The sequence below is a fragment of the Pleurodeles waltl genome, chromosome 7 (genome assembly GCF_031143425.1).
Source record: "Pleurodeles waltl isolate 20211129_DDA chromosome 7, aPleWal1.hap1.20221129, whole genome shotgun sequence".
In the NCBI taxonomy this organism is placed as follows: Eukaryota; Metazoa; Chordata; class Amphibia; order Caudata; family Salamandridae; genus Pleurodeles; species Pleurodeles waltl.
In genome coordinates, this window is record NC_090446.1 from 9,658,015 (window position 1) to 9,684,448 (window position 26,434).

The window sequence follows — 26,434 nt, forward strand, 5'->3', positions numbered from 1 at the left end:
CTGATTCCCTCCGATTGGCTACCGCACGTCGTGTGAAGGGAGTCTCTCTGAGCTCTGCTTAGGTTCTATTCTTTGTTACTGCACTGACAGGAAAATTTCAGTCAGAAATATCGGATTTTCATTGGACATGATGTCCCAATGGACTTTTCAGAATTTGTGATGCTTGTGGGAAGAAAATACTTCATATTAATGACCCACACAAGAAGTGTATATACTGTCTACATCCGGATCATAAGGTGAAGCAATGGAATGCCCTTCTTCTGAGGAGAGTGAGGCCTCCTCACAGGTCTCTCAAGTTATTAAAAGGCCTAAAAGTAAAGAGAAACTTTCTTCAGAACCATCTAATAAAGTACTTAAAAAATCCAAGCACCTTTCACTAGAACAACATAAAGGTCCAGAAAGCTATGCTTCTTCAGCAGAAAGTTCGAAGGCCTTAAATGGGTTCACTCAGAGCGTACAACTCAATCAGTGAAGAAAGCACCACAGAAAGTGCTTCACTGTCTTTACCGTTGACTCAAAAATTAAGAAATTCCCTCTAGAGTCTGACAAAAAATCCTCATAGATGGGAAAAAACCGTTGATGACACATCAACATTCATAGACAACCGCGTCTATGATAACGACGACGATAATTACGTCAACGTTTACCACAGGAGTCTCTCCTATAATTGTCACACTGTCGCCACTGTCATTGACGCTGATATAAAGGCTAGAATTTACAAGAAGACACCATTGACGACTACCCATCCGTCGACGACAGACACAATGACGAAGAATCCATTGACGAGGGACCTATCAACGAGGGACCCTTTGATGAGAGACAGAGCCACAAAAAATCAGTCGATGAGCGGCCCGTCGACTAGTGACCCGTCAACAAACAGATTCGACAAAAACACCTTAATGTTAGCGAGCGAATCACTAGGAAAGACTGAGAAAACTAAATTTTTGCAGCTGTCATTGATAACAGTGAGGAGGAAAGCCTGTGCAGTTTGGCCAATGAATACTTCTCCAAGCAAGGTGTTATCATATCATGATGCACACCATACCCCGGACGATCTTTGGTGTATAGTCTTAAAAGATGTTCAATCACCCACAAGAGTCCTTCTAGAAGTAGAACAACTTTGGGTGTTTAAGTTAGGGACTCACATTCATGCTCTAAATGACGATATACCATGGTTGAGTGTTGCAGGGGGTATGAGATAATTTTTTGATATTCAGCTGCCTTCCTGTACTAGGTCCTCTTCTTTGACCAAAATCAGAGTGCACCTAATTCTACTTGTTATGGCATTACCCACTATTTTATAGTGGACACGTCTTTGTCCTGCTTTCCATCATCCGGCAGGTCCCTCTACATTTGTATACACATTGCTCCTTAGTGAATATTGCTATAGTTTCGAACCTGTAACTCACTGTCTGTGCATCTACTGGTGTTGCAACGTTGCTATTACACGCCAATAATAACATAAGTGTCTTTCTTCTTCTGATAATACATTTTTTTTTGTGTAAATCCCTCCCTACCCGACTTTTATGACACACCATTTAACTCTGAGAGTATTATATATTTCTGTGTAATAACCCCCCTTACTTTGACAGTTGTCTCTTTGATCTTCTGTTATCGCTCCACGAGGAAGGGAATGTCCTTCCTTAGTGTTGATGCCCTTGGCACCTCTAGGTCAACCCCCTTTTGTTCCTTTCTCTGATTGGACGCCGAGTTTCCCGGCGTCCTTTATCTCCTGGTTACCTTGTCTTCCTTTTATGTGGAGGATACGCGGCACCCGGAAGACGAACGAGGTCTCAGAAGAGCAGTGCTGTAAGTTACACAGCTTTCTACATTGACAATTCAGTCCGTTTTATCACGAGAGGGAGACTCTTCCCCCTCGTACACCTACAGTCATGCGGTGGGGTCGGACGGCATTGTAATGATACTATCCCGATCCTAGATGGGTATTCTCCGGAAGTGCAGCTTCGGGCTCAGTAGACACTGTCTGCCGAAGCTCGCGCTCCCATGTTTCTAGAATAGCGCGACCCTTCCCCTGCTTGCACCGTCTAGTAACCACTGACTTTGATTTTTCTAGAATCCCCACGGCTTGACATGTGCCATATAATATTAGCATTATACTCGACTTCTTACAACGTGATCTGTTCGGGCGAGGCAGCATTACCAGCCGCATTTTAACAACCTCGCTCTTTTCCTGCTTTATTTCCTGGCTTTATCACTGTATACAGTTTGAATACAGACACTATTCTGAAATCCAGCCAAACAGTGTTTTTGCTCATAGCTATACCATTTTTAGTCCTTTCTGAATAGATGGCGAGGTAACATGCAAATTTGTAATTGGCATGATACAGATTTTTGTCTTTAATATATCTTTCTAGAACCAACAATTGCGTGTTAGCTTGTGCATCCCAGAAAATTCTTGTCCAAAATATGGATGGTAACCATTTCTTTCCATTGTTTCTTCCTTGATACTGCCTTGATGACTTTTAACATGCAGCACTAACTGTGTAACTCTCCCGTCAAAGGGGGGACAATTGACTAATGCACTATTTTTGTATTACATTATTTTGTATCATATAAAAAAAAAAAAATTTCAATCTGTTTTGACTACAGGTATGGTTCAGTTGTAGGAGCCTACGGAGAATTGTTGTGAGTAAAGTCTCACTATCAGATGATCTTTCTATATTTGTTGGAGAAGATTTGACTTAGTCCTGATGAAGCACCAGTAGATCCGTGGGGACATTGATAGGCGTGAAACATGTTGACTATTAGAGTGGTGTAATAGACATTCTTTTAACCACCCATCTTTAAGAGTAAAAGATCATTGTTTCCCTTAACTCCCTTTTGTTTTTAACCTTGACCAGCGCTTCTTAACACAAATAAAAAAGTTTTTTAAAGGAGTGTTAGAGCCAGTTTTAACACACTTTTTTCTATTTCTCCTTCTGTTTTTTCACCCTATATTTAATGTATAGAATTTGGCTAAGTGCCCCATTAGGGTCCCGTCAGGCATTGCAGCACCAGTCTGACGTGGAGCAAGCCCAATGATGAGACATGAGGGCCTTTGCTTCTGAAGTAGGACATAACTCCAGACAACCAGAGATTTTCTGGGGTTGTCATATTCCTTTTTGAACCAGTGTACCTTTTTGATTCGTAGAGTATGATAAGGGTGGATGTACACTGGACCAGATAATCTCCCAGTCCCCTCTATTTTTTCAAGTTATCATATCCTCCTCAACACCTTTTAGACGACAAGGATGATGTATAGTCTCAGGACGAAGGCATGTTTGGAGTAGCCAGCAGTCCATCGCAGCTCAGCTTCAAGTGTCAAGATCTACATAATGATGATGTTGATCGCTACCAGGACAACTACTACTCGTCAAGAGACCAGGTAGATCCCTCGCATTCTCAGTGTCATTGGTACCAAATCTTCAAAAGATGTTGGACAATTACTATAGAAGATTTCCACTCTCAATACTGTCAACACCGGTTACACAACCTTATGAATGGGAAGCAGTACCACAGACACCTGTCCCTATTGTAGGAAAGTACCCTCCTTTTGCCATGGTTACCCCTGTTTTCTGCCTGATGTCAGTGTGCTTGACTTTGTTCACTGGGATCCTGCTAACCAGGACCCCAGTGATTATGCTCTCTCTCCTCTAAATTTTGTCACTGCATACTGGTAACCCAGTATTTCACCCAAATACTGGTGCCTCCTTATAAGTCCCTTGTATATGGTACCTAGGTTCCCAGGGCATTGGGGTTGCAGGGGATACCTTTGAGCTGCAGCATTTCTTTTGCCATCTATAGGGAGCCCATGCAAAGGCTTCTGCAGGACTGCCATTGCAGCCTGCGTGAAAAGGTGCATGCATCCTTTCACTGCCATTTACACTGCACCAGGTCACTTATAAGTCACCCCTATTGCAGGCCCTTCAGCCCTGAGGGCAGGGTGCAGAGTACCTGTGTGTGAGGGCACCCCTGCACTAGCAGAGGTACCCCCACAACCTCCAGGACCATTTTCCCGGACTTCGTGAGCGTGGGACACCCTTTTACGCATGTACTGGACATAGGTCACTACCAATGTACAGCTACAAAATGGTAACTCCGAACATGGGCATGTTTGGTAACAAACATGTTAGAATCATACCCCAATGCCTTTGCCAGCATTGGTTGTATGATTTCATGCACTCTGGGGGCTCCTTAGAGGACCCCCAGATTTGCCATTCCAGCCTTCTGAGGTTTTCCAGGCAGCCCCAGCTGCTGCCACCTCTCAGACAGGTATCTGCCCTCCTGTTGCTTCAGGAGCTCAAGCCCAGGAAGTCAGAACAAAGGATTTCCTTCGGGAGAGAGTGTTACACCCTCTCTCTTTGGAAATAGTTGTTACAGGTTTGGGAGGGGTAGCCTCCCCAAGCCACTGGAAATGCTTTGAAGGGCACAGATAGGTGCCCTCCTTGCATAATCCAGTCTACACCGGTTCATGGACCCCCAGTCCATGCTCTGGTGTGAATCTGGACAAAGGAAAGGGGAGTGACTACTCCCCTGTTTATCACCACCCAAGGGGTGGTGCTCAGAGCTCCTCCAGAGGGTCCCTGGGTTTTTGCCATCTTGGATTCCAAGTTGGCAGGGCACTCTGGGAGCATCTGAGTGGCCAGTGCCAGCATGTGACATCAGAGCCTGATAGGTGCTTACCTGTGTAGCTGACCAATCCCCCTTTCAGGGCTATTTAGGGTCTCTCTCTTGGGTGGTTCTGCAGATTCAATCAATCAGTATTCATAAAGTGTGGCTACTCACCCATGAGGGCCTCAAGGCACTGCGGGGGGTATGAGGGAGGAGGGAGGGAAGGGGTCTCATCCAAATAGCCACGTCTTGAGGTTCTTCCTGAAGATGATGAGTGACAGGCTTTGTCTGAGGTGCAGGGGGAGGTTGTTCCAGCTCTTTGCTGCAGTGTAGGTAAAAGATCGTCCTCCGGCGGTGGTTTTGTGGATCTGAGGGACGGTGGCCAAAGCCATCTGGGCAGAGCCGAGGGATCTGGCAGGGGTGTGGAAGGAGATGCGGTGGTTCAGGTAGGCTGGTCCTGCGCTGTGTATGGCCTTGTATGTGTGGGTGAGAGGCTTGAAGGTGATTCGCTTCTCGACCGGTAGCCAGTGGAGGGTCCTCAGGTGTTGGGAGATGTGTTCTCAGCGAGGGAGGTCCAGAATGAGTTTGGCTGCAGCGTTCTGGATGAGTTGAAGTTTTTTGATGCTCCTAGTTGAGGTGACGGCGTAGATGGCGTTGAGGTAGTCGAGCTTGCTCGTGACTAAGCCGTGGGTGCCTGTCCTGCAACAGTCTACTGGGATCCATCTGAATATCTCCCGGAGTTTGCGGAGTGTGTGCCAGTAGGAGGAGGTGATAGAGTTTACCTAGCAGGTCATGGATAGGGAGGAATCGAGGATGATTCCTAAGTTGCGGGCGTGCTCGGTTCACGCAAGGGTGACGCTGAGGAATGTGAGCCACTATTAGTCGTCCCAAGCTGAGGTGGCATTTCCGAAGATGATGAGCTCGGTCTTGTTGGAGTTGAGCTTGAGGCAGCTTTCTCTCATCCAGGTGGCGACGGCTTCCATTCCTGCGTGAAAGTTCCTTTTGGCTGTGTCCAGGTCTTCGGTGAGGGAAATGATGAGTTGTGTGTCATCGACTTATGACATGATGTTCATACCGTGCCTTCTGACGATGGCAGCAAGAGGGGCCATGTATACGTTGAACAGCGTGGGACTCTGTGAGGATCCTTGGGGGACTCCGCAGTTGACACCTGTGGGTCTGGAGGTATAGGGCAGGAGTCTGACCCTCTGCGTCCTCCTGGAGAGGAAGGAGTGGATCCATTCCAGGGCTTTTCCGCGGATTCCTATGTCATGAAGTCTGGTGCGCAGTGTGCTGTGGGAGACCATGTCAAAAGCTGCTGAGAGGTTGAGGAGTATGAGTGCTGCGGAGTGGCCGCGGTCTAGGAGTAATTGGATGTCGTCAGTGGCTACCAGGGGTGCTGTCTCCATGCTGTGATTGCTGCGGAAGCCGGACTGGGAGCAGTCCAGGGAGCTGTTTGCTTCAATTAAATTCTGTAGTTGTGCATTGATTGCTTTCTCTAGTACTTTGGTGGGGTAGGGTAGCAGCGAGATGGGCAGGAAATTCTTTAGTTCTGATAGGTCGACCAAAGGTTTCTTCACATGAGGGCATATTTTGGCGTGTTTCCAGTCCTAAGTGAAGTTGCCCATGCCGATTGAGCAGTTGATAGTATTACGAAGCTCAGGGGCGATGGATATGCTGGTTCTGATGTATATGTGGTGCGTGCAGGGGTCCGAGGGGGCTCCGGAGTGGGTGCAGTCAATGATGTTGACTGTTTCCTCTGTGGTGAGTGTGGACCAGTCGTGGATGGTCTGGGTGGGTTCTGGAGGGGTGGGTCGGTCGCATGTTCCGGTGCCAGGTGACCGAAAGCTGTCGCAGATTTCCCTGATCTTGTTGTAAAAAAAGGAGGCAAGTTTGTTGCAGAGGTCCTGTGACGGGGGATTCTGGTGGCTTCGGAGGGGGGCGGGGTGGGGATCTGTGAACGGATTGCAAGACTCCGGCAGAAATCCTCTTCATCCTTTACTTCACCTTCTTATCGAAGAAACTGCATCTGGACCCTTTAGGAACTCTACAAACTGCAACAATGAAGCAAAGACGACTTCTGCCACATTTTATCTTTAGCTCCTGCCAGCACCTGCAGCTGTTTCCCGGTCGTGCATAAAGAACAAAGGAATCTCCCTTAGAGTGAAGGAGTCACTCCCCTGCTTCAGCAGGCACCTCTCTGCATCGACAACTGGCTGCGTGGGTCCCCTCTCCTGATGAGTTGCGTTGAGCCTGCATCACGGGTGGTGGACTGAAGTGGTCCCACTGGTCCTGACGTCCAACTGTCCAACTTTGGTGGAAGTAAGAGCTTGCCTCCCCAAGCAAGACACTATCCTCGTGCACCACGTTCTTCGTACAACGTGCGGCTCCTTTTCCCAGCACTCATTCCTGCAACGCACAGCTTCCTGTGTGGTTCCGTCTTCTTGGGTGCAGTACTGACTGTTTTTCTTCACCGGTGGTTCTTCTTTTGCACCTTTATCCGGGTTAGCAGGGACTCCTGTTCTCCCTGGACTCTTCTGTGCTTCTTGGACGTGGTCCCCTTGTAAGGAAATGGCTCCCTGTTGCAGTTACCCCCCACTTTTTGCCTGATACTGATGCTGACTTGACTGAGAAGTGTGCTGGGACCCTGCTAACCAGGCCCCAGCACCAGTGTTCTTTCTCTTAAAATGTACCATTGTTTCCACAATTGGCACACCTCTGGCACACAGATAGTCCCTTGTAAAAGTTACCAGTTGTACCAAGGGCCCTGTGACCGGGGAAGGTCCCTAAGGACTGAAGCATATGTTGTGCCACCCTAAGGGACCCCTCACCTAACACATGCACACTCCCATTGTAGATTGTGTGTGTTGGTGGGGAGAAAAAGGCAAAGTCGACATGGCACCCCCCTCAGGATGCCATGCCCACAAAATACTGCCTGTGGCATAGGTAAGTCACCCCACTAGCAGGCCTTACAGCCCTAAGGCAGGGTGCACTATACCACAGGTGAGGGCATAGCTGCATGAGCAATATGCCCCCACAGTGTCTAAGTCTATTCTTAGACATTGTAAGTACAGTGTGGCCATATTAAGTATATGGTCTGGGAGTTTGTCAAAAACGAACTCCACAGCTCCATAATGGCTACACTGAATACTGGGAAGTTTGGTATCAAACTTCTCAGAATAATAAACCCACACTGATGCCAGTGTTGGATTTATTATAAAATGCACACAGAAGGCATCTTAGAGATGCCCCCTGTATTTTATCCCAATCCTTCAGTGCAGGACTGACTGGTCTGTGCCAGCCTGCTGCTGAGAGACGAGTTTCTGACCCCCTGGGGTGAGGGCCTTTGTGCCCTCTGAGGCCAGAAACAAAGCCTGCTCTGGGTGGAGAATCTTAACACCTCCCCCCTGCAGGAACTGTAACACCTAGCATTGAGTCTCAAAGGCTCAGGCTTCGTGTGACAATGCCCCAGGGCACTCCAGCTAGTGGAGATGCCCGCCCCTCCAGCCACTGCCCCCACTTTTGGCAGCAAGGCTGGAAGAGATAATGAGAAAAACAAGGAGGAGTCACCCACCAGTCAGGACAGCCCTAAGGTGTCCTGAGCTGAGGTGACCCCCTGCCTTGAGAAATCCTCCATCTTGAGTTTAGAGGATTCCCCCAATAGGATTAAGGATGTGCCCCCCTCCCCACAGGGAGGAGGCACAAAGAGGGTGTAGCCACCCTCAAGGACAGTAGCCATTGGCTACTGCCCTCCCAGACCTAAACACACCCCTAAATTCAGTATTTAGGAGCTCCCCAGATGTGAGGAAATCAGATTCCTGCAACCTGAAGAAAGAAGAAGGACTGCTGACCTACAAGCCTGCAGAGAAGAAGGAAGACGACAACTGATTTGGCCCCAGCCCTACCGGCCTGTCTCCAACTTTGAAAACCTGCTCCATCTACTTATCCGACAGGGACCAGCGACCTCTGAAGCCTCAGACGACTGCCCTGGACTAAAGGACCTCCTGTGAACAGCAGCCCTGTTCAAAACAGCTACTTCTTTGCAACAAAGAAGCAACTTTCAAAGACTGCATGTTTCCCGCCGGAAGCGTGAGATTTCACACTCTGCACCCGACGCCCCCGGCTCGACCTGCAGAAAACATACACCACAGGGAGGACTCCACTGTGACTGCGAGCACGTGAGTAACCAGAAACGACCCCCCTGAGCCCCCACAGCGACTCCTGCAGAGAGAATCCAGAGGCTCCCCCTGACCGCGACTGCCTGTAACAAGGGACCCAAAGCCTGGAACCAACACTGCACCCGCAGCCCCCAGGACCTGAAGGAACCAAACTTAAACGCAGGAGTGATCCCCAGGCGACCCTTTGCCTAGCCCAGGTGGTGGCTGTCCCAAGAAGCCTCCCCTGTGCCTGCCTGCACCGCTAGAGTCGTCCCGTCCCCCCCGCCCCCCAACGCTCTACAAAACCAAAAAAACCCTGGTCTGCCCCCCGAGGACGCAGGTACTTACCTGCTGGCAGACTGGAACCGGAGCACCCCTGTTCCCCATAGGCGCCTATGTGTTTTGGGCACCTCTTTGACCTCTGCACCTGATCGGCCCTGAGCTGCTGGCGTGGTAACTTTGGGGTTGCCTTGAACCCCCAACGGTGGGCTACCTTGGACCCAACTTTGAACCCTGTAAGTGTTTTACTTACCTGTGAACCTAACAAATACTTACCTCCCCCAGGAACTGTTGATTTTTGCACAACAGGAATCAACAGGATTCAGGCAACTGGCAGGAGCAGCAGTGTTGTGCAGGCCCGGTTGGCTGAAATCCACCTCCTTCAGAGCAGAGATGCAGAGCAAGATACTCGATATGGCATATGATGGTGAATGCCTCTTCGGCAAACATGTGGATGAAGCTTTACAGTCTATCAAGGCGGACACGGACACAGCCAGATCTCTGGGCACATTGCAGTACAAAAAACAACCCTTTTGAGGGGCTAGAGGCAGAGGAACATATTCCTTTTGCAGTGGATACCAACCATATAGACAACAATATCAAGCAGGCCAAACAGGCTATCGAACACAATATGGACGACCGGAATTACGACCAACAGCTGCGTACAAGCACCCCATAGGAAGAAGGCTTTCAACCCATGACAGAGAAACAGGCCGAAAACAATGACCGCACATTGATACCAGCTACCTACCCCTCTCTTGTATCAAAGATTGGAGGCCGCATAAGTTAGCATATCCTTCAGTGATCAGCGATAACATCAGACAAATGGGTACTAGATATAGTATCCAGGGGACATACTTTAGAATTCCTCCAAAAGCCTCCATATACTCTTTCATCAGGACCACCGCCTCCACGTTTAAAACGACAACTCGTGGAAATATCTTCCATTCTACACAAAGGAGCATTGGAGATCCTCCCACCTCTTCAGAGAGGCCAGGGGTTTTACTCCTGCTTTTTTCTGGTGAAAAAACCTTCAGGGGATTGGTGTCCCATTTTAGATTTGCGAGCCTTAAACAAGTTCCTGAAAAAACTATTGTTTCGTATAGTAACGCCTCAGGATATTCTACGCCTCTTAAATATTTGGATTACATGACATCTCTAGATCTCCGAGATGCGTATTTTCATATCCCAGTACCTCAAAATCATCACAGATTTCTCTCTTTCAAGGTAGCTGGTATGCATCTACAGTTCAGCGTCCTACCAGTTGGACTAAATTCAGCCTGCAGAATCGTTACCAAAATGCTATACCCAGTAGCAGCTTATTTAAGAAAACTAGGAATACAGGTTTTTCCATACTTGGATGATTGGCTCATAAAGGCATCAACATGCCATCAGGTGGTGCAACACACGTCCACTTGCCTGCAGTTGTTCAAAAGTCTGTGCCTCACCATCAACCTTCAAAAGTCACATTTCCATCCCACAACAAGAATAAATTTAATGGGAATAATTTCTTCATGCATCCCGCTGGTTCAGAATTGCCTACTATGTATGCGGACACTGCAGGAGCAGCTAGACAGCCAGTGGCTTCAGGTGAATGGTTCCTTCGAAGATCAGATTCAGATCACATCAGGGATAAAAACTTTGTCTTGGTGGACAAAACTGTCCAATCTGTCCAAGGGCCTATCATTTCTGCAACAAGTTCCGAGTTTAATAATAACAACAGATGCGCCCCTCGAAGGTTTGGGTGCCCACCTCCAGGATTTGAAATGAGCGACAACTGGACGCAAATAGACAAGCTTCACATAAACCAACGGGAGCTAAAGTCAGTCGATCTGGTACTAAGCGCTTTCTTGCGAAAAATTCAGAAGTCAACAGTCCTCATAAGAACGGACAACACTACAAGTATTTTCTATCTGAACAAACAGGGAAGAACGAAATCGTTAGGGCTCTTGCATCAAGCCCAGAGCATTTGGAAGTGGGCCATTTAAAATCAAATGTTTCTGAAAGCAGAACATGTATCAGTACAGTCCAACCTCCTGGCGGACTCATTAAGTAGAACAATCATCCTGTATCACGAGTGGGAACTCGACCAGCAGATTCTCGACCAGATTTTCCAAAAATGGGGCAAACTGAAACTAGACCTTTTTGCCACAAGCAAAAACAAGAAATGCCCATATTACGCAAGCTGGCATCCCCAAAAAGGGTTGTGGGGAAAATGCCTTTTTGATGAGATGGTCAGAAATCTATGCCTACACTTTTCCCCTGATTCCTTTGATTTTCAGGGTGATCAGCAAGATGAAAACAGGGGGATGCCGTCTCCTCGTAGCACCGAAATGGCCCAGACAGTTCTGGTTGACAGAACTCCTCCTATACTCGGAACAGCCTCATGTTCAACTCAGACAGACGCCAACCCTGCTGACCATGAACCAGGGCCAAGTCAGACATCTGGACCCATCATCTCTACACTTATCGGCCTGGCTCTGGCATTCAATGAGTTTTCCACCTTAAACATTGCAACAGAATGCAGAGAAATATTAGCAAGAGCCAGGGCCGAAACTATCAATACGACCTATAAGTTTAAATAGAAGCGCTTCTGCTTGTGGTGTGTCAATTCAGGAATCCATCCTATGACATCATCCCCTGAGCAAATACTTCATTATTTGCTACACTTAGCAAAATCTAGACTTTCTTATGCATCAATAGGAGTGCATGTAGCAGCAATTTCAAGATTCCGATTCTCTCAGGATGGTCCCTCATTATACTGTTAGAGAATTGTAAAACAATTCCTCAAGGGTCTTTTTAGAGGGTTCCCTCTGGTGCAAAAACCTCCACCATTATGGCTTTTAAATGTAGTGCTAGGGCAACTCATGAAGCTGCCATTTGAACCTATTCAAAGGTCAGAATTAAAGTTCCTTACGTGGAAAACATCACTTTTAGTAGCTCTCAGATCAGCGAAGAGGGTGAGTGACATCCAAGCCTTCACCATCAAGGATCCTTTTCTTCAGTTCACTCCAAACAGTGCTACACTTCGAACTAATCCTAAGTAGCTGCCGAAGGTGCCGTCACATTTCCATCTGAATGAACCAGTGATTTTACAAAGTTCTTTCCAAATCCGTAAACAGCAGCGGAAAAGGCTCTACCTTCGCTGGATGTAAGGAGATGTCTAAAGTTTTATCTTCAAAGAACGCATCAAATACAAAAGTCAGACCAGCCGTTCGTAGCATATGGAGGTGCAGAGAAGGGCTGTGCGGTATCTAAACCCACCATCGCCAGATGGATTTGCCTGACTATAAAACTTGTCATTCTCAGGCAGGAATGCCTTTACGCAGTAAGGTTAAAGCCCATTCCACCAGAGCTGTAGCCACATCCGCAGCTCTGTTTGCTGGTGTGTCTCTACAGCATATCTGCCGGGCAGCAACGTGGTCAAGTCAACATACGTTCACAAAGCTCTACTGCCTGGATGAGACGTACGAAACGGGCACAGCAATCAGGCAGGCAATTGTAAGACATTTATTCCATTGAGGCGAGCCTCTCTGGTTATCCCACCTTCTACTTAATAGGTATGTTATCAACACTCACCTGATGTTATTATTTTTATTAATGCTAAAATTATTTTTATTAATATTGTTATTGGTATTAGCTATGGTTACTATCATTATTATAATTATTGTTATAAGTAAAGTTATGGTCAAAATAAAACTTACTGCTCGCTATTCTGATTCAAGCATGTGAATATATGAAAGATCCAATACTAGAATGTTCTAGAGGGGGCTGTTGCCTGATTGGTTGTAGTTCAGGTTTGGTTCTTTTTTTAATAAAGAACATGGATTGGCTATAGCAATGCCCGTCTATGGCCATTGAGGCCTAGTGTAATACACTTACTGCTATGTATATTTAAAGTTACAGTGAGACTCCCACCTCGACGGCGGGGATGATTCAAGCATGTGAATCTATGAAGGATTCCAAGCTGGAGAACCATAGTTACATGTAAGTAACCACTTTTCTTCTGGTCTAAACTGAGACCAGAAGCTTAACTTTACCTTTGTGAATCAGGCCTTTTGTTTAGTAAGTCATATAATTAATTAGGATACATTGCAAGACAGAGGTCTGTATGTGAGCGCTGCATCATGATGAAGCTGTGAGAAAGCAACTGCCCTTGCAGTTTGCAAGCATCAAGTATGTCGGAGAGCTCAGATCAAAGTTGTTACTTAACATAAGATGGCATAAGACCCTTTCACTCAGATTGCACCTTGAGGACATTTCAATGAGTCTCACAGTATATTGTAGTCCTTACATTGTTCCAGTGATGTGAGCACTTACCCAGACATGTTTCTGTATAACTAGACCCCCCCCTGCAGTGCACAGAAGTAAAGTAACCTCCAGAGTCCTCCATGCTGAGAGTCTGGATCACTTCATGAGCAGAATGAATGAAGGGAGAAGTTCTACATCAGTGTTGGCCATGATGGTTCACCTCTGTTTTTGTGAAACTCTTATAAAGTGCTGGTGATTAGCCGTGACAACGATCAGGAAATAAATGTGCCGTACGCAGGTGTGGGGACATTATTTTTGACATTTTTGTTACTTTTTCTACTGAGGAATGACATTAATGTAGCCTCAAAGTGGAAAAGGCACGGGCAAATGTAAAAGGGAAAATTGCTAATAAATGTCCTTTTTGTTTAACAGCTGACCCTGAAGATGCATTTAGGATAAATGGAGAAGAATCCCTCCTTGGGCCGGATCCTGAGGAGGAAGAGAGGAAGGTAACACCAGGTCAGGAGAAATCACTGAAAACGTTTTGTCAATTTAAAAGGTTCTCACAGCCGCAGAGTGGGTGGGCTATAGAGGACTTTCTGCCTAGAGAGTGTCTGCATAATTGTGAATATGCACTGTGTGTAGCACATCGGAGGCTGGACAGAGAGCGTGATGCTGGTGTGAGCTGAGGGTACAGACAGATCCTGAAACCCTGCTCATGGCAGCTCTAGGCACTGCTGAGTCCAGAGCACAAGACCTTTCTTTACCCTGCATATGTCGGACGAGTATGATGGCAAAACTGCAGCAGCCAAAGCAAAGTTGAAACTCCAACTCTGACGCAAATCCTACATTTGTGGCTTTTTCCTCATTTTAGCTGGGCAGCTAATTTGCCTCATGCACTTTCTGCGTTTTATCTCTGTCTTACTAAATAACAGTAGACTGGTCCTTCACAAATTACAGAAGCAAGAAGCATTGGCAAAACCAACAGGTTCCATTGTTCATAGGCTGAGATCAGCACTTGCTTCAGACACGGTGAGAGACTTGGCAACCGTTGAGGGGAAAGGGGAATGCCATCTGAAAGACTGAAGGCATGTTCTCAGGCAGTAGCTATGTGTAAGTTGGAGCCACTGTAGAGGAGCATCTTCCTCCCTTTCAATGTTAATGACCTTGGCTTGTGAGACCAACATTCCCAGCACCGTCTTCATAAGAGCAGCACAAAACAACGCTTTCTCCCACTCCATTCAGTGTATCGCTCCACAAACTGCATCAGCCATTCCATCAGAGGGCATAATGTATGTATGGCGTGCTGTAGAATGTATGACTGCATGCGCTGGAATGTACAACCTAATGCCTAGCGATGCAAAACTGCACATTTTGAATGTATGACTGCATGCGCTGGAATGTACAACCTAATGCCTAGCGATGCAAAACTGCACATTTTGAATGTCTGCTCATAGTGTGGAATGTAGGACTCCCCTCCTTGGAATCTATGGCTACACGCCTTGGAATGTTTGACTACATGTCTTTGGTTGTATTACAGCATACTCCGTAAGGGATGACTGGACACCTTGGAATGTATACCTGAATCCTTTGGAATGTGTTATTGTAATCTTTGGAATGTATGCACACGTTGAATTGTATGACTGCAGAGCTTTGATTGCATTAGTGTGCGCTTTGGAATGAATGGCCGCATACCTTGGAATGTATACCTGAATGCTTTGGAATGTGTGACTCCATGCGCTGGAATTCATAATGTAACAAATAGTGATACGAGACGGCACATTTTGAATGTTTTTTCATAGTGTGGAATGTAGAACTGCACTTCTTAGAATCTATGGCTACACTCCTTGCAATGTATGGATGCTCACATTGCAGTGTGTGATGGTATGCCTTGAAATGCATGGCTGCTCAGATTGCAGTGTGTGACGGAATGCCTTGCAATGCGTGGCTGTTCAGATTGCAGTGTGTGATGGTATGCCTTGCAGTGTGTGGCTGCTCACATTGCAGTGTGTGATGGTATGCCTTGCAGTGTATGGCTGCTCACATTGCAGTGTGTGACGGTATGCCTTGCAATGCGTGGCTGCTTAGATTGCAGTGTTTGATGGTATGCCTTGCAGTGTACGGCTGCCCAGATTGCAGTGTGTGTGTGTTGGTATGCTTTGCAATGTGTGGCTGCTCACATTGCAGTGTGTGATGGTATGCCCTGCAATGTAAGGCTGCTCACATTGCAGTGTGATGGTATGCCTTGCAATGTATGGCTGCTCACATTGAAGTGTGTGATGGCATGCTTTGCAATGTGTGGCTGCTCACAATGCAGTGTGTGATGGCATGCCTTGCAATGTGTGGCTGCTCACATTGCAGTGTGTGATGGCATGCCTTGCAGTGTATGGCTGCTCAGATTGCAGTGTTTGATGGTATGCCTTGCAATGTGTGGCTGCTCACATTGCAGTGTGTGATGGCATGCCTTGCAATGTGTGGCTGCTCACATTGCAGTGTGTGATGGCATGCCTTGCAGTGTATGGCTGCTCACATTGCAGTGTGTGATGGTATGCCTTGCAGTGTATGGCTGCTCACATTGCAGTGTGTGATGGTATGCCAGCATGTGATGGTATGCCTTGCAGTGTATGGCTGCTCACATTGCAGTGTGTGATGGTATGCCTTGCAGTGTATGGCTGCTCACATTGCAGTGTGTGTTGGCATGCCTTGCAATGTATGGCTCCTCACATTGCAGTGTGTGATGGTATGCCTTGCAATGCATGGCTGCTCAGATTGCAGTGTGTGACGGAATGTCTTGCAATGTATGGCCGCTCACATTGCAGTGTGTGATGGTATGCCTTGCAATGCGTGGCTGCTCACATTGCAGTGTGTGTGTTGGTATGCTTTGCAATGTGTGGCTGCTCACATTGCAGTGTGTGATGGCATGCCTTGCAGTGTATGGCTGCTCACATTGCAGTGTCTGATGGTATGCCTTGCAGTGTATGGCTGCTTACATTGCAGTGTGTGATGGCATGCCTTGCAATGTATGGCTCCTCACATTGCAGTGTGTGATGGTATGCCTTGCAATGCATGGCTGCTCAGATTGCAGTGTGTGACGGAATGCCTTGCAATGCGTGGCTGTTCAGATTGGAGTGTTTGATGGTATGCCTTGCAGTGTACGGCTGCTCAGATTGCAGTGTTTGATGGTATGCCTTGAGTGTACGGCTGCTCAGATTGCAGTGTGTGTTGGTATGCTTTGCAATGTGTGGCTGCTCACATTGCAGTATGTGATGGTATGCCTTGCAATGTATACTGCTCACATTGCAGTGTGTGATGGCATGCTTTGCATTGTGTGGCTGCTCACATTGCAGTGTGTGATGGTATACCTTGCAATGTGTGGCTGCTCACATTGCAGTGTGTGACTGCATGCCTTGCAATCTTTGGCTACTCCCTTGCAGTGTGTGATGGTATGCCTTGCAGTGTGTGGATGCTCACATTGCAGTATGTGACTGTATGCCTTGCAGTGTACGGCTACTCACATTGCAGTGTGTGACGGTATGCCTTGCAGTGAATGGCTGCTCAGATTGCAGTGTGTGATGGTATGCCTTGCATTGTATGGCTGCTCACATTGCAGTGTGTGATGGCATGCCTTGCAGCGTACGGCTGCTCAGATTGCAGTGTTTGATGGCATGCCTTGCAATGTGTGGCTGCTCACATTGCAGTGTGTGATGGCATGACTTGCAATGTGTGGCTGCTCACATTGCAGTGTGTGATGGCATGCCTTGCAGTGTATGGCTGCTCACATTGCAGTGTGTGATGGTATGCCTTGCAGTGTATGGCTGCTCACATTGCAGTGTGTGATGGTATGCCTTGCAGTGTATGGCTGCTCACATTGCAGTGTGTGATGGCATGCCTTGCAATGTGTGGCTCCTCACATTGCAGTGTGTGACGGTATGCCTTGCAATGCGTGGCTACTCAGATTGCAGTGTTTAATGGTATGCCTTGCAGTGTACAGCTGCTCAGATTGCAGTGTGTGTGTGTGTTGGTATGCTTTGCAATGTGTGGCTGCTCACATTGCAGTGTGTGATGGTATGCCTTGCAGTGTATGGCTGCTCACATTGCAGTGTGTGATGGCATGCCTTGCAATGTATGGCTGCTCACATTGCAGTGTGTGATGGTATGCCTTGCAATGTATTGCTGCTCACATTGCAGTGTGTGATGGTATGCCTTGCAGTGTGATGGCATGCCTTGCAGTGTATGGCTGCTCACATTGCAGTGTGTGATGGTATGCCTTGCAGTGTATGGCTGCTCACATTGCAGTGTGTGATGGTATGCCTTGCAGTGTATGGCTGCTCACATTGCAGTGTGTGATGGCATGCCTTGCAATGTGTGGCTCCTCACATTGCAGTGTGTGACGGTATGCCTTGCAATGCGTGGCTACTCAGATTGCAGTGTTTAATGGTATGCCTTGCAGTGTACAGCTGCTCAGATTGCAGTGTGTGTGTGTGTTGGTATGCTTTGCAATGTGTGGCTGCTCACATTGCAGTGTGTGATGGTATGCCTTGCAGTGTATGGCTGCTCACATTGCAGTGTGTGATGGCATGCCTTGCAATGTATGGCTGCTCACATTGCAGTGTGTGATGGTATGCCTTGCAATGTATTGCTGCTCACATTGCAGTGTGTGATGGTATGCCTTGCAATGTGTGGCTGCTCACATTGCAGTGTGTGACTGTATGCCTTGCCGTGTATGGCTGCAGACATTGCAGTGTGTGACGGCATGCCTTGCAGTGAATAGCTGCTTAGATTGCATTGTGTGTCGGCATGCCTTCCAATGTATGGCTGCTCACATTTCAGTGTATGAAGGTATGCCTTGCAATGTATGGCTGCTCACATTGCAGTGTGTGATGGTATGCCTTGCACTGTATGGCTGCTCACATTGCAGTGTGTGACAGTATGCCTTGCAGTGTGTGGCTGCTGACATTGCAGTGTGTGACGGTATGCCTTGCAGTGTATGGCTGATCAGATTGCAATGTGTGATGGTATGCCTTGCGGTGTATGGCTGCTCACATTGCAGTGTGTGATCGTATGCCTTGCAGTGTGTGGCTGCTCACATTGCAGTATGTGATGGTATGCCTTGCAATGTATACTGCTCACATTGCAGTGTGTGATGGCATGCTTTGCATTGTGTGGCTGCTCACATTGCAGTGTGTGATGGTATACCTTGCAATGTGTGGCTGCTCACATTGCAGTGTGTGACTGCATGCCTTGCAATCTTTGGCTACTCCCTTGCAGTGTGTGATGGCATGCCTTGCAGTGTGTGGATGCTCACATTGCAGTATGTGACTGTATGCCTTGCAGTGTACGGCTACTCACATTGCAGTGTGTGACGGTATGCCTTGCAGTGAATGGCTGCTCAGATTGCAGTGTGTGATGGTATGCCTTGCATTGTATGGCTGCTCACATTGCAGTGTGTGATGGCATGCCTTGCAGCGTACGGCTGCTCAGATTGCAGTGTTTGATGGCATGCCTTGCAATGTGTGGCTGCTCACATTGCAGTGTGTGATGGCATGCCTTGCAATGTGTGGCTGCTCACATTGCAGTGTGTGATGGCATGCCTTGCAGTGTATGGCTGCTCACATTGCAGTGTGTGATGGTATGCCTTGCAGTGTATGGCTGCTCACATTGCAGTGTGTGATGGTATGCCTTGCAGTGTATGGCTGCTCACATTGCAGTGTGTGATGGCATGCCTTGCAATGTGTGGCTCCTCACATTGCAGTGTGTGACGGTATGCCTTGCAATGCGTGGCTACTCAGATTGCAGTGTTTAATGGTATGCCTTGCAGTGTACAGCTGCTCAGATTGCAGTGTGTGTGTGTGTTGGTATGCTTTGCAATGTGTGGCTGCTCACATTGCAGTGTGTGATGGTATGCCTTGCAGTGTATGGCTGCTCACATTGCAGTGTGTGATGGCATGCCTTGCAATGTATGGCTGCTCACATTGCAGTGTGTGATGGTATGCCTTGCAATGTATTGCTGCTCACATTGCAGTGTGTGATGGTATGCCTTGCAGTGTGATGGCATGCCTTGCAGTGTATGGCTGCTCACATTGCAGTGTGTGATGGTATGCCTTGCAGTGTATGGCTGCTCACATTGCAGCGTGTGATGGTATGCCTTGCAGTGTATGGCTGCTCACATTGCAGTGTGTGATGGCATGCCTTGCAATGTGTGGCTCCTCACATTGCAGTGTGTGACGGTATGCCTTGCAATGCGTGGCTACTCAGATTGCAGTGTTTAATGGTATGCCTTGCAGTGTACAGCTGCTCAGATTGCAGTGTGTGTGTGTGTTGGTATGCTTTGCAATGTGTGGCTGCTCACATTGCAGTGTGTGATGGTATGCCTTGCAGTGTATGGCTGCTCACATTGCAGTGTGTGATGGCATGCCTTGCAATGTATGGCTGCTCACATTGCAGTGTGTGATGGTATGCCTTGCAATGTATTGCTGCTCACATTGCAGTGTGTGATGGTATGCCTTGCAATGTGTGGCTGCTCACATTGCAGTGTGTGACTGTATGCCTTGCCGTGTATGGCTGCAGACATTGCAGTGTGTGACGGCATGCCTTGCAGTGAATAGCTGCTTAGATTGCATTGTGTGTCGGCATGCCTTCCAATGTATGGCTGCTCACATTTCAGTGTATGAAGGTATGCCTTGCAATGTATGGCTGCTCACATTGCAGTGTGTGATGGTATGCCTTGCACTGTATGGCTGCTCACATTGCAGTGTGTGACAGTATGCCTTGCAGTGTGTGGCTGCTGACATTGCAGTGTGTGACGGTATGCCTTGCAGTGTATGGCTGATCAGATTGCAATGTGTGATGGTATGCCTTGCGGTGTATGGCTGCTCACATTGCAGTGTGTGATCGTATGCCTTGCAGTGTGTGGCTGGTCAGATTGCAGTGTGTGAAGGCATGCCTTGCAGTGTATGGCTGCTCACATTGCAGTGTGTGATGGTATGCCTTTATTGCATTAATGCACACCTTGGAATGTATAACTGAATGTAGTTGATGCATGCTGTTGTGGACAGCTAACCAATATGTTATTTTAGATGTAGATAAGTGTGAATATAACCAGTGTAGCCATAACAGGAAACAGCCACTCCAACCGAGGTTACAATGCAATTTACGTGATAGCAGCAACAATACATGAAACAGCAGCAATGTCAAAAGTGCCCTGGTGATCTCAGATAACAGTTAAATGGATTCAAAGAATAGCCACACAAATTAACACGATAGCGCAGATAGTACAGATGAGATCTCTTACGTCCCCTGTCAGCAGTGCCGAGACCCCTGGCTCGCGTTCACGGCATAGGGACGGTCAGTCTCCCTGATGTCTGTTGCTACAGCCTTTTATGACTGATAAACTGGCAGTTATTCTTAGGGATCCAGTGGGTAGACCACAATGTCATCTTGCTTGCTGGGTTTCTTTGTGATAATGTGGATGTTTGTCCATATACAGATGATGCTCGTCTCCTCCGCTTATCATTTTTAACCCATTCATTGCTGAAAAAGTCCCACCAGAAGTTTCAATCATTATCAATGTTATATAAGCTCAAAGCATGGCAGGATGTCCTGTCTTCTCCCAAAAATGGTTTTAGCCTTAGCCAACTTAATAGAGTAACACAGACAATTTTGTTAGCTTGCTCCGAACATGCTTCACAATATATGTTAGCAAAGGATTCATGTTTTAAGCTGTTTTCAGAAAACACAGCCGTTCGATGGCATATGTTGCTGCAGATACACATGTTTAGCACAGTCCGCTGCCTGGTGTTGGGCTCGGAGTATTACAAGTTGTTTTTCTTCGAAGAAGTCTTTTTTGGTCACGGGACCGAAGGACTCCTCCCTCTTCGGCTCCATTGCGCATGGGCGTCGACTCCATCTTAGATTGTTTTTTTCCGCTGTCGGGTTCTGACGTATTCCTTTTCGCTCCGTGTTTCGGTTCGGAAAGTTAGTCAGAATCTCGGAAGAAAGCGTCGGTATTGTTCCGTTCGGTATCGGGATAGTTAGGTACATCGACACCGATCATCGGAAGACTTTGGGGTAGCTTCGATCCCCCATCGGGGCCTGGTCGGCCCGACCGCGTGCGACATCGAAGCCGATGGAACGGACCCCGTTCCGTTTCTGCCCAAAATGTCACAGTAAGTATCCTTATACAGATCAGCACTTGGTCTGTAACTTGTGCTTGTCCCCCGAGCACAAGGAGGATACCTGTGAGGCCTGTCGAGCCTTCCGGTCCAGAAAAACACTCCGGGACCGAAGAGCCAGGCGTCTACAAATGGCGTCCACGCCGACAAAACAACGTTTCGACGACGAAGAGGAAACATTCTCGGTTCCGGACTCAGAATCCGGAGACTCCGACGTCGAACAACAACAACAAACAGTGAGTAAGACGTCGAAAATAAAGACCATCGAAAAAACAAAAGCCCAGGGGACGCCACTGCCAACAGGCCATGGCTCGACCCATAAAACCGGCGACCCGTCGAAGGCGCCGAAAAAGGGCACGCCCATAGCGAAGACACCCGACTCCGGTCGAGGGACCGCCATGGAGCAACCTCGGAGCCGAGATAGCGGCTCCGAGAAGCAAAAACAAGATGCCGGCACCGAAAAACATCGGCACCGAGACACACTGCCGAAAGCCACAAAAATTCAGTCGGTACCGAAGCCGAAAAAAGATTCTCTCTCGGCGCCGAAAAGTTCCACACCTCCTTCCTACACAGAGGAACAAGGGATAAGTGGCCAGATGCACAGATTTGGACAAGAGCTCCAAAGTGTAGAATCAGACTACACACAAAAGAGACTGTACATCCAACAAGACACAGGGAAGATATCAACTCTTCCCCCAATAATGAGAAAAAGAAGGATCGGATTTCTCAAGGATGACGCACAACCACAAGCCAAAGTGGTTAAAAAAGTCACGCCTCCGCCCTCTCCACCACAACAGGCATCGCCGGCACAAACTCCGCCACAAATGCACTCACCAGCGCAAACTACTGTAAGTCAAGATAATCAGGATCAAGACGCTTGGGACCTATACGACACCCCAGTGCCGGACAATGATCCCGATTCATACCCCACAAAGCCGTCTCCGCCAGAGGACAGTACCTCATACTCGCAACTGGTGGCTAGAGCAGCAGAATTCCACAATGTCCAACTGCATTCCGATCCTATAGAGGATGATTTTTTATTTAACACCCTCTCGGCTACACATAGCCAATATCAATGTCTCCCAATGCTACCAGGGATGTTACGGCACGCAAAACAAATTTTTGAAGAGCCCGTAAAATCAAGAGCCATCACCCCAAGGGTGGATAAGAAATACAAACCACCACCCACAGACCCAGTGTTTATTACTTCGCAGTTACCACCTGACTCCGTAGTAGTAGGGGCAGCTCGCAAAAGAGCAAATTCCCATACATCTGGCGACGCCCCACCTCCGGACAAAGAAAGCCGAAAATTTGATGCGGCAGGAAAAAGAGTAGCATCACAGGCAGCCAACCAGTGGCGCATCGCAAATTCTCAAGCGCTGCTAGCCCGATATGACCGCGCACACTGGGATGAGATGCAACTTCTCATAGACCATCTTCCCCAGGAATACCAAAAAAGGGCGCAGCAAATAGTTGAAGAGGGACAAACGATCTCAAACAATCAAATCCGCTCTTCGATGGACGCAGCCGATACTGCAGCGAGAACAGTCAACACTGCTGTCACCATAAGGAGACACGCTTGGCTCCGCACTTCAGGGTTCAAACCTGAAATCCAGCAGGCTGTCCTTAATATGCCCTTTAACGAGAAACAACTTTTTGGCCCTGAAGTGGACACAGCCATTGAAAAACTTAAAAAGGACACAGACACGGCCAAAGCCATGGGCGCACTCTACTCCCCGCAGAGCAGATGCTCTTTTAGAAAAACTCCATTTAGAGGGGGGTTTTGTGGCCAACCCACAGACACCACCAGCCAACAAACAAGAACCACACCATATCAGGGTTCATTCCAAAGGGGAGGTTTCAGGGGATATAGAGGGGGTCAATTCCCAAGGAGTAGGGGAAGATTCCAGACTCCAAAAACACCTCCACCTAAACAGTGACTTTCAAGTCACACAACCCCTTCACTCAACACCAGTGGGGGGAAGACTAAGCCAATTCTACCAATCTTGGCAGCAGATTACAACAGACAATTGGGTATTAGCAATAATCCAACATGGCTATTGCATAGAATTCCACAAATTTCCACCAAACATCCCTCCAAAAACACGCAAAATGTCACCACAACATTTAGAACTTTTAGGACTAGAAGTTCAAGCACTACTGCAAAAGGATGCAATAGAGTTAGTACCAGTACAACAAAAAAACACAGGAGTTTACTCCCTGTACTTTCTAATTCCAAAAAAAGACAAAACATTAAGACCAATATTAGATCTCAGGACACTAAATACCTACATCATATCGGACCACTTTCACATGGTCACACTACAAGACATCATTCCACTGCTCAAACAGCAAGATTACATGACCACATTAGACCTAAAAGATGCGTACTTTCATATACCGATACACCCTTCTCACAGAAAGTACCTAAGGTTCGTATTCAAAGGAATACATTACCAATTCAAGGTGTTGCCATTCGGAATAACAACTGCACCAAGAGTATTCACAAAATGTCTAGCAGTAGTAGCAGCACATATCAGGAGACAACAAATACATGTGTTTCCTTACCTAGACGATTGGCTAATCAAGACCAACACAGTAAAAAAGTGCACAAACAACACCACATATGTCATACAAACCCTTCACAAACTGGGTTTCTCCATCAACTATACAAAGTCACACCTCGAACCGTGTCAGATACAACAATATCTAGGGGCAACCATCAACACATCAAAAGGAATTGCCACTCCAAGTCCACAAAGAGTGCAAGCATTCCACAAGGTAATAAGTGCTATGTTTCCAAACCAAAAGATACAAGCAAAATTTGTGCTAAAACTTCTAGGCATGATGTCATCATGCATAGCCATTGTCCCAAACGCAAGACTACACATGCGACCCTTACAACAGTGCCTAGCATCACAATGGTCACAAGCACAGGGTCAACTTCTAGATCTGGTGTTGGTAGACCGCCAAACATACCTCTCGCTTCTATGGTGGAACAGCAACAATTTAAACAAAGGGCGGACATTTCAGGACCCAGTGCCTCAATACGTAATAACAACAGATGCTTCCATGACAGGGTGGGGAGCACACCTCAATCACCACAGCATTCAAGGACAATGGGACGTACACCAAACAAAATTTCATATAAATTACCTAGAACTGTTAGCAGTATTTCTAGCGTTAAAAGCCTTTCAACCCATAATAACACACAAATACATTCTTGTCAAAACAGACAACATGACAACAATGTATTATTTAAACAAACAAGGAGGAACACACTCAACACAATTGTGTCTCCTAACACAAAAAATATGGCAATGGGCGATTCACAACCACATTCGCCTAATAGCACAATTTATTCCAGGGATCCAAAACCAACTAGCAGACAACCTTTCGCGAGATCACCAACAAGTCCACGAATGGGAAATTCACCCCCAAGTTCTGAACAATTACTTTCAAATTTGGGGAACACCCCAGATAGATTTGTTCGCAACAAAAGAAAACGCAAAATGCCAAAACTTCGCATCCAGGTACCCACACCGCGAATCACAAGGCAATGCTCTATGGATGAGTTGGTCAGGGATATTTGCATACGCTTTTCCCCCTCTCCCTCTCCTTCCATATCTAGTAAACAAATTGAGTCAAAACCAACTCAAACTCATTCTGATAGCACCCACATGGGCAAGACAACCTTGGTATACAACTCTACTAGACCTTTCACTAGTACCGCATGTCAAACTACCCAACAGACCAGATCTGTTAACACAACACAAACAACAGATCAGGCATCCAAACCCAGCATCATTGAATCTAGCAATTTGGCTCCTGAAATCCTAGAATTTGGACACTTAGACCTCACACAAGAATGTATGGAGGTCATAAAACAAGCTAGAAAAGCTTCCACTAGACACTGCTATGCATCTAAGTGGAAAAGATTTGTTTGCTACTGCCATACCAATCAAATCCAACCATTGCATGCCTCTACAAAGGACATAGTGGGATACTTACTACATTTGCAAAAAGTAAACCTCGCTTTTTCATCTATAAAAATACACCTCGCAGCAATATCTGCTTACCTACAAACTACTCATTCATCGTCTCTATTTAGAATACCAGTTATTAAAGCATTCATGGAAGGGCTAAAAAGAATTATACCACCAAGAACACCACCAGTTCCTTCATGGAACCTTAACATCGTCTTAACAAGACTCATGGGTCCACCTTTTGAACCCATGCATTCCTGTGAAATGCAATATCTAACGTGGAAAGTCGCATTTCTCATTGCAATCACATCCCTCAGAAGAGTAAGTGAAATACAGGCATTTACCATACAAGAACCATTTATTCAAATACATAAAAATAAAATAGTTCTAAGAACAAATCCAAAATTTCTACCAAAAGTAATCTCACCATTCCATTTAAAAAAAAACAGTAGAATTACCAGTGTTCTTCCCACAGCCAGATTCCGTGGCTGAAAGGGCACTACATACATTAGACATCAAAAGAGCACTAATGTACTACATTGACAGAACAAAGCTAATCAGGAAAACAAAACAACTGTTCATAGCTTTTCAAAAACCACACATAGGAAATCCAATCTCTAAACAAGGCATTGCTAGATGGATAGTCAGATGTATTCAAACATGCTATCTTAAAGCCAAAAGAGAATTGCCTATTACACCAAAGGCACACTCAACCAGAAAGAAAGGTGCTACAATGGCCTTTCTAGGAAACATTCCTATGAGCGAAATATGTAAGGCTGCAACCTGGTCTACGCCTCATACATTTACTAAACACTACTGTGTAGATGTACTAAATGCACAACAAGCTACAGTAGGCCAAGCTGTACTAAGAACATTATTCCAAACTACTTCAACTCCTACAGGCTAAACCACCGCTTTTAGGGGAGGTAACTGCTTTATAGTCTATGCTAAACATGTGTATCTGCAGCAACATATGCCATCG

The 26,434-nt window shown here is 46.8% G+C and overlaps 1 protein-coding gene across 9 annotated transcripts in view; it reads left to right on the forward strand.

The window, feature by feature from the left end:
• Nucleotides 1-26,434, forward strand: part of LOC138303538 (uncharacterized) — a 176,857-nt gene that overhangs the window by 108,881 nt on the left and 41,542 nt on the right. For 8 of the 9 annotated variants that reach the window (XM_069242764.1, XM_069242759.1, XM_069242762.1 and 5 more), the window contains one exon: nucleotides 13,728-13,814. In XM_069242764.1, coding sequence (XP_069098865.1) covers nucleotides 13,728-13,814 — 87 coding nt within the window. The remainder of the gene's footprint in view (nucleotides 1-13,727; nucleotides 13,815-26,434) is intronic. The other variant, XR_011205410.1, reaches the window with a different exon arrangement.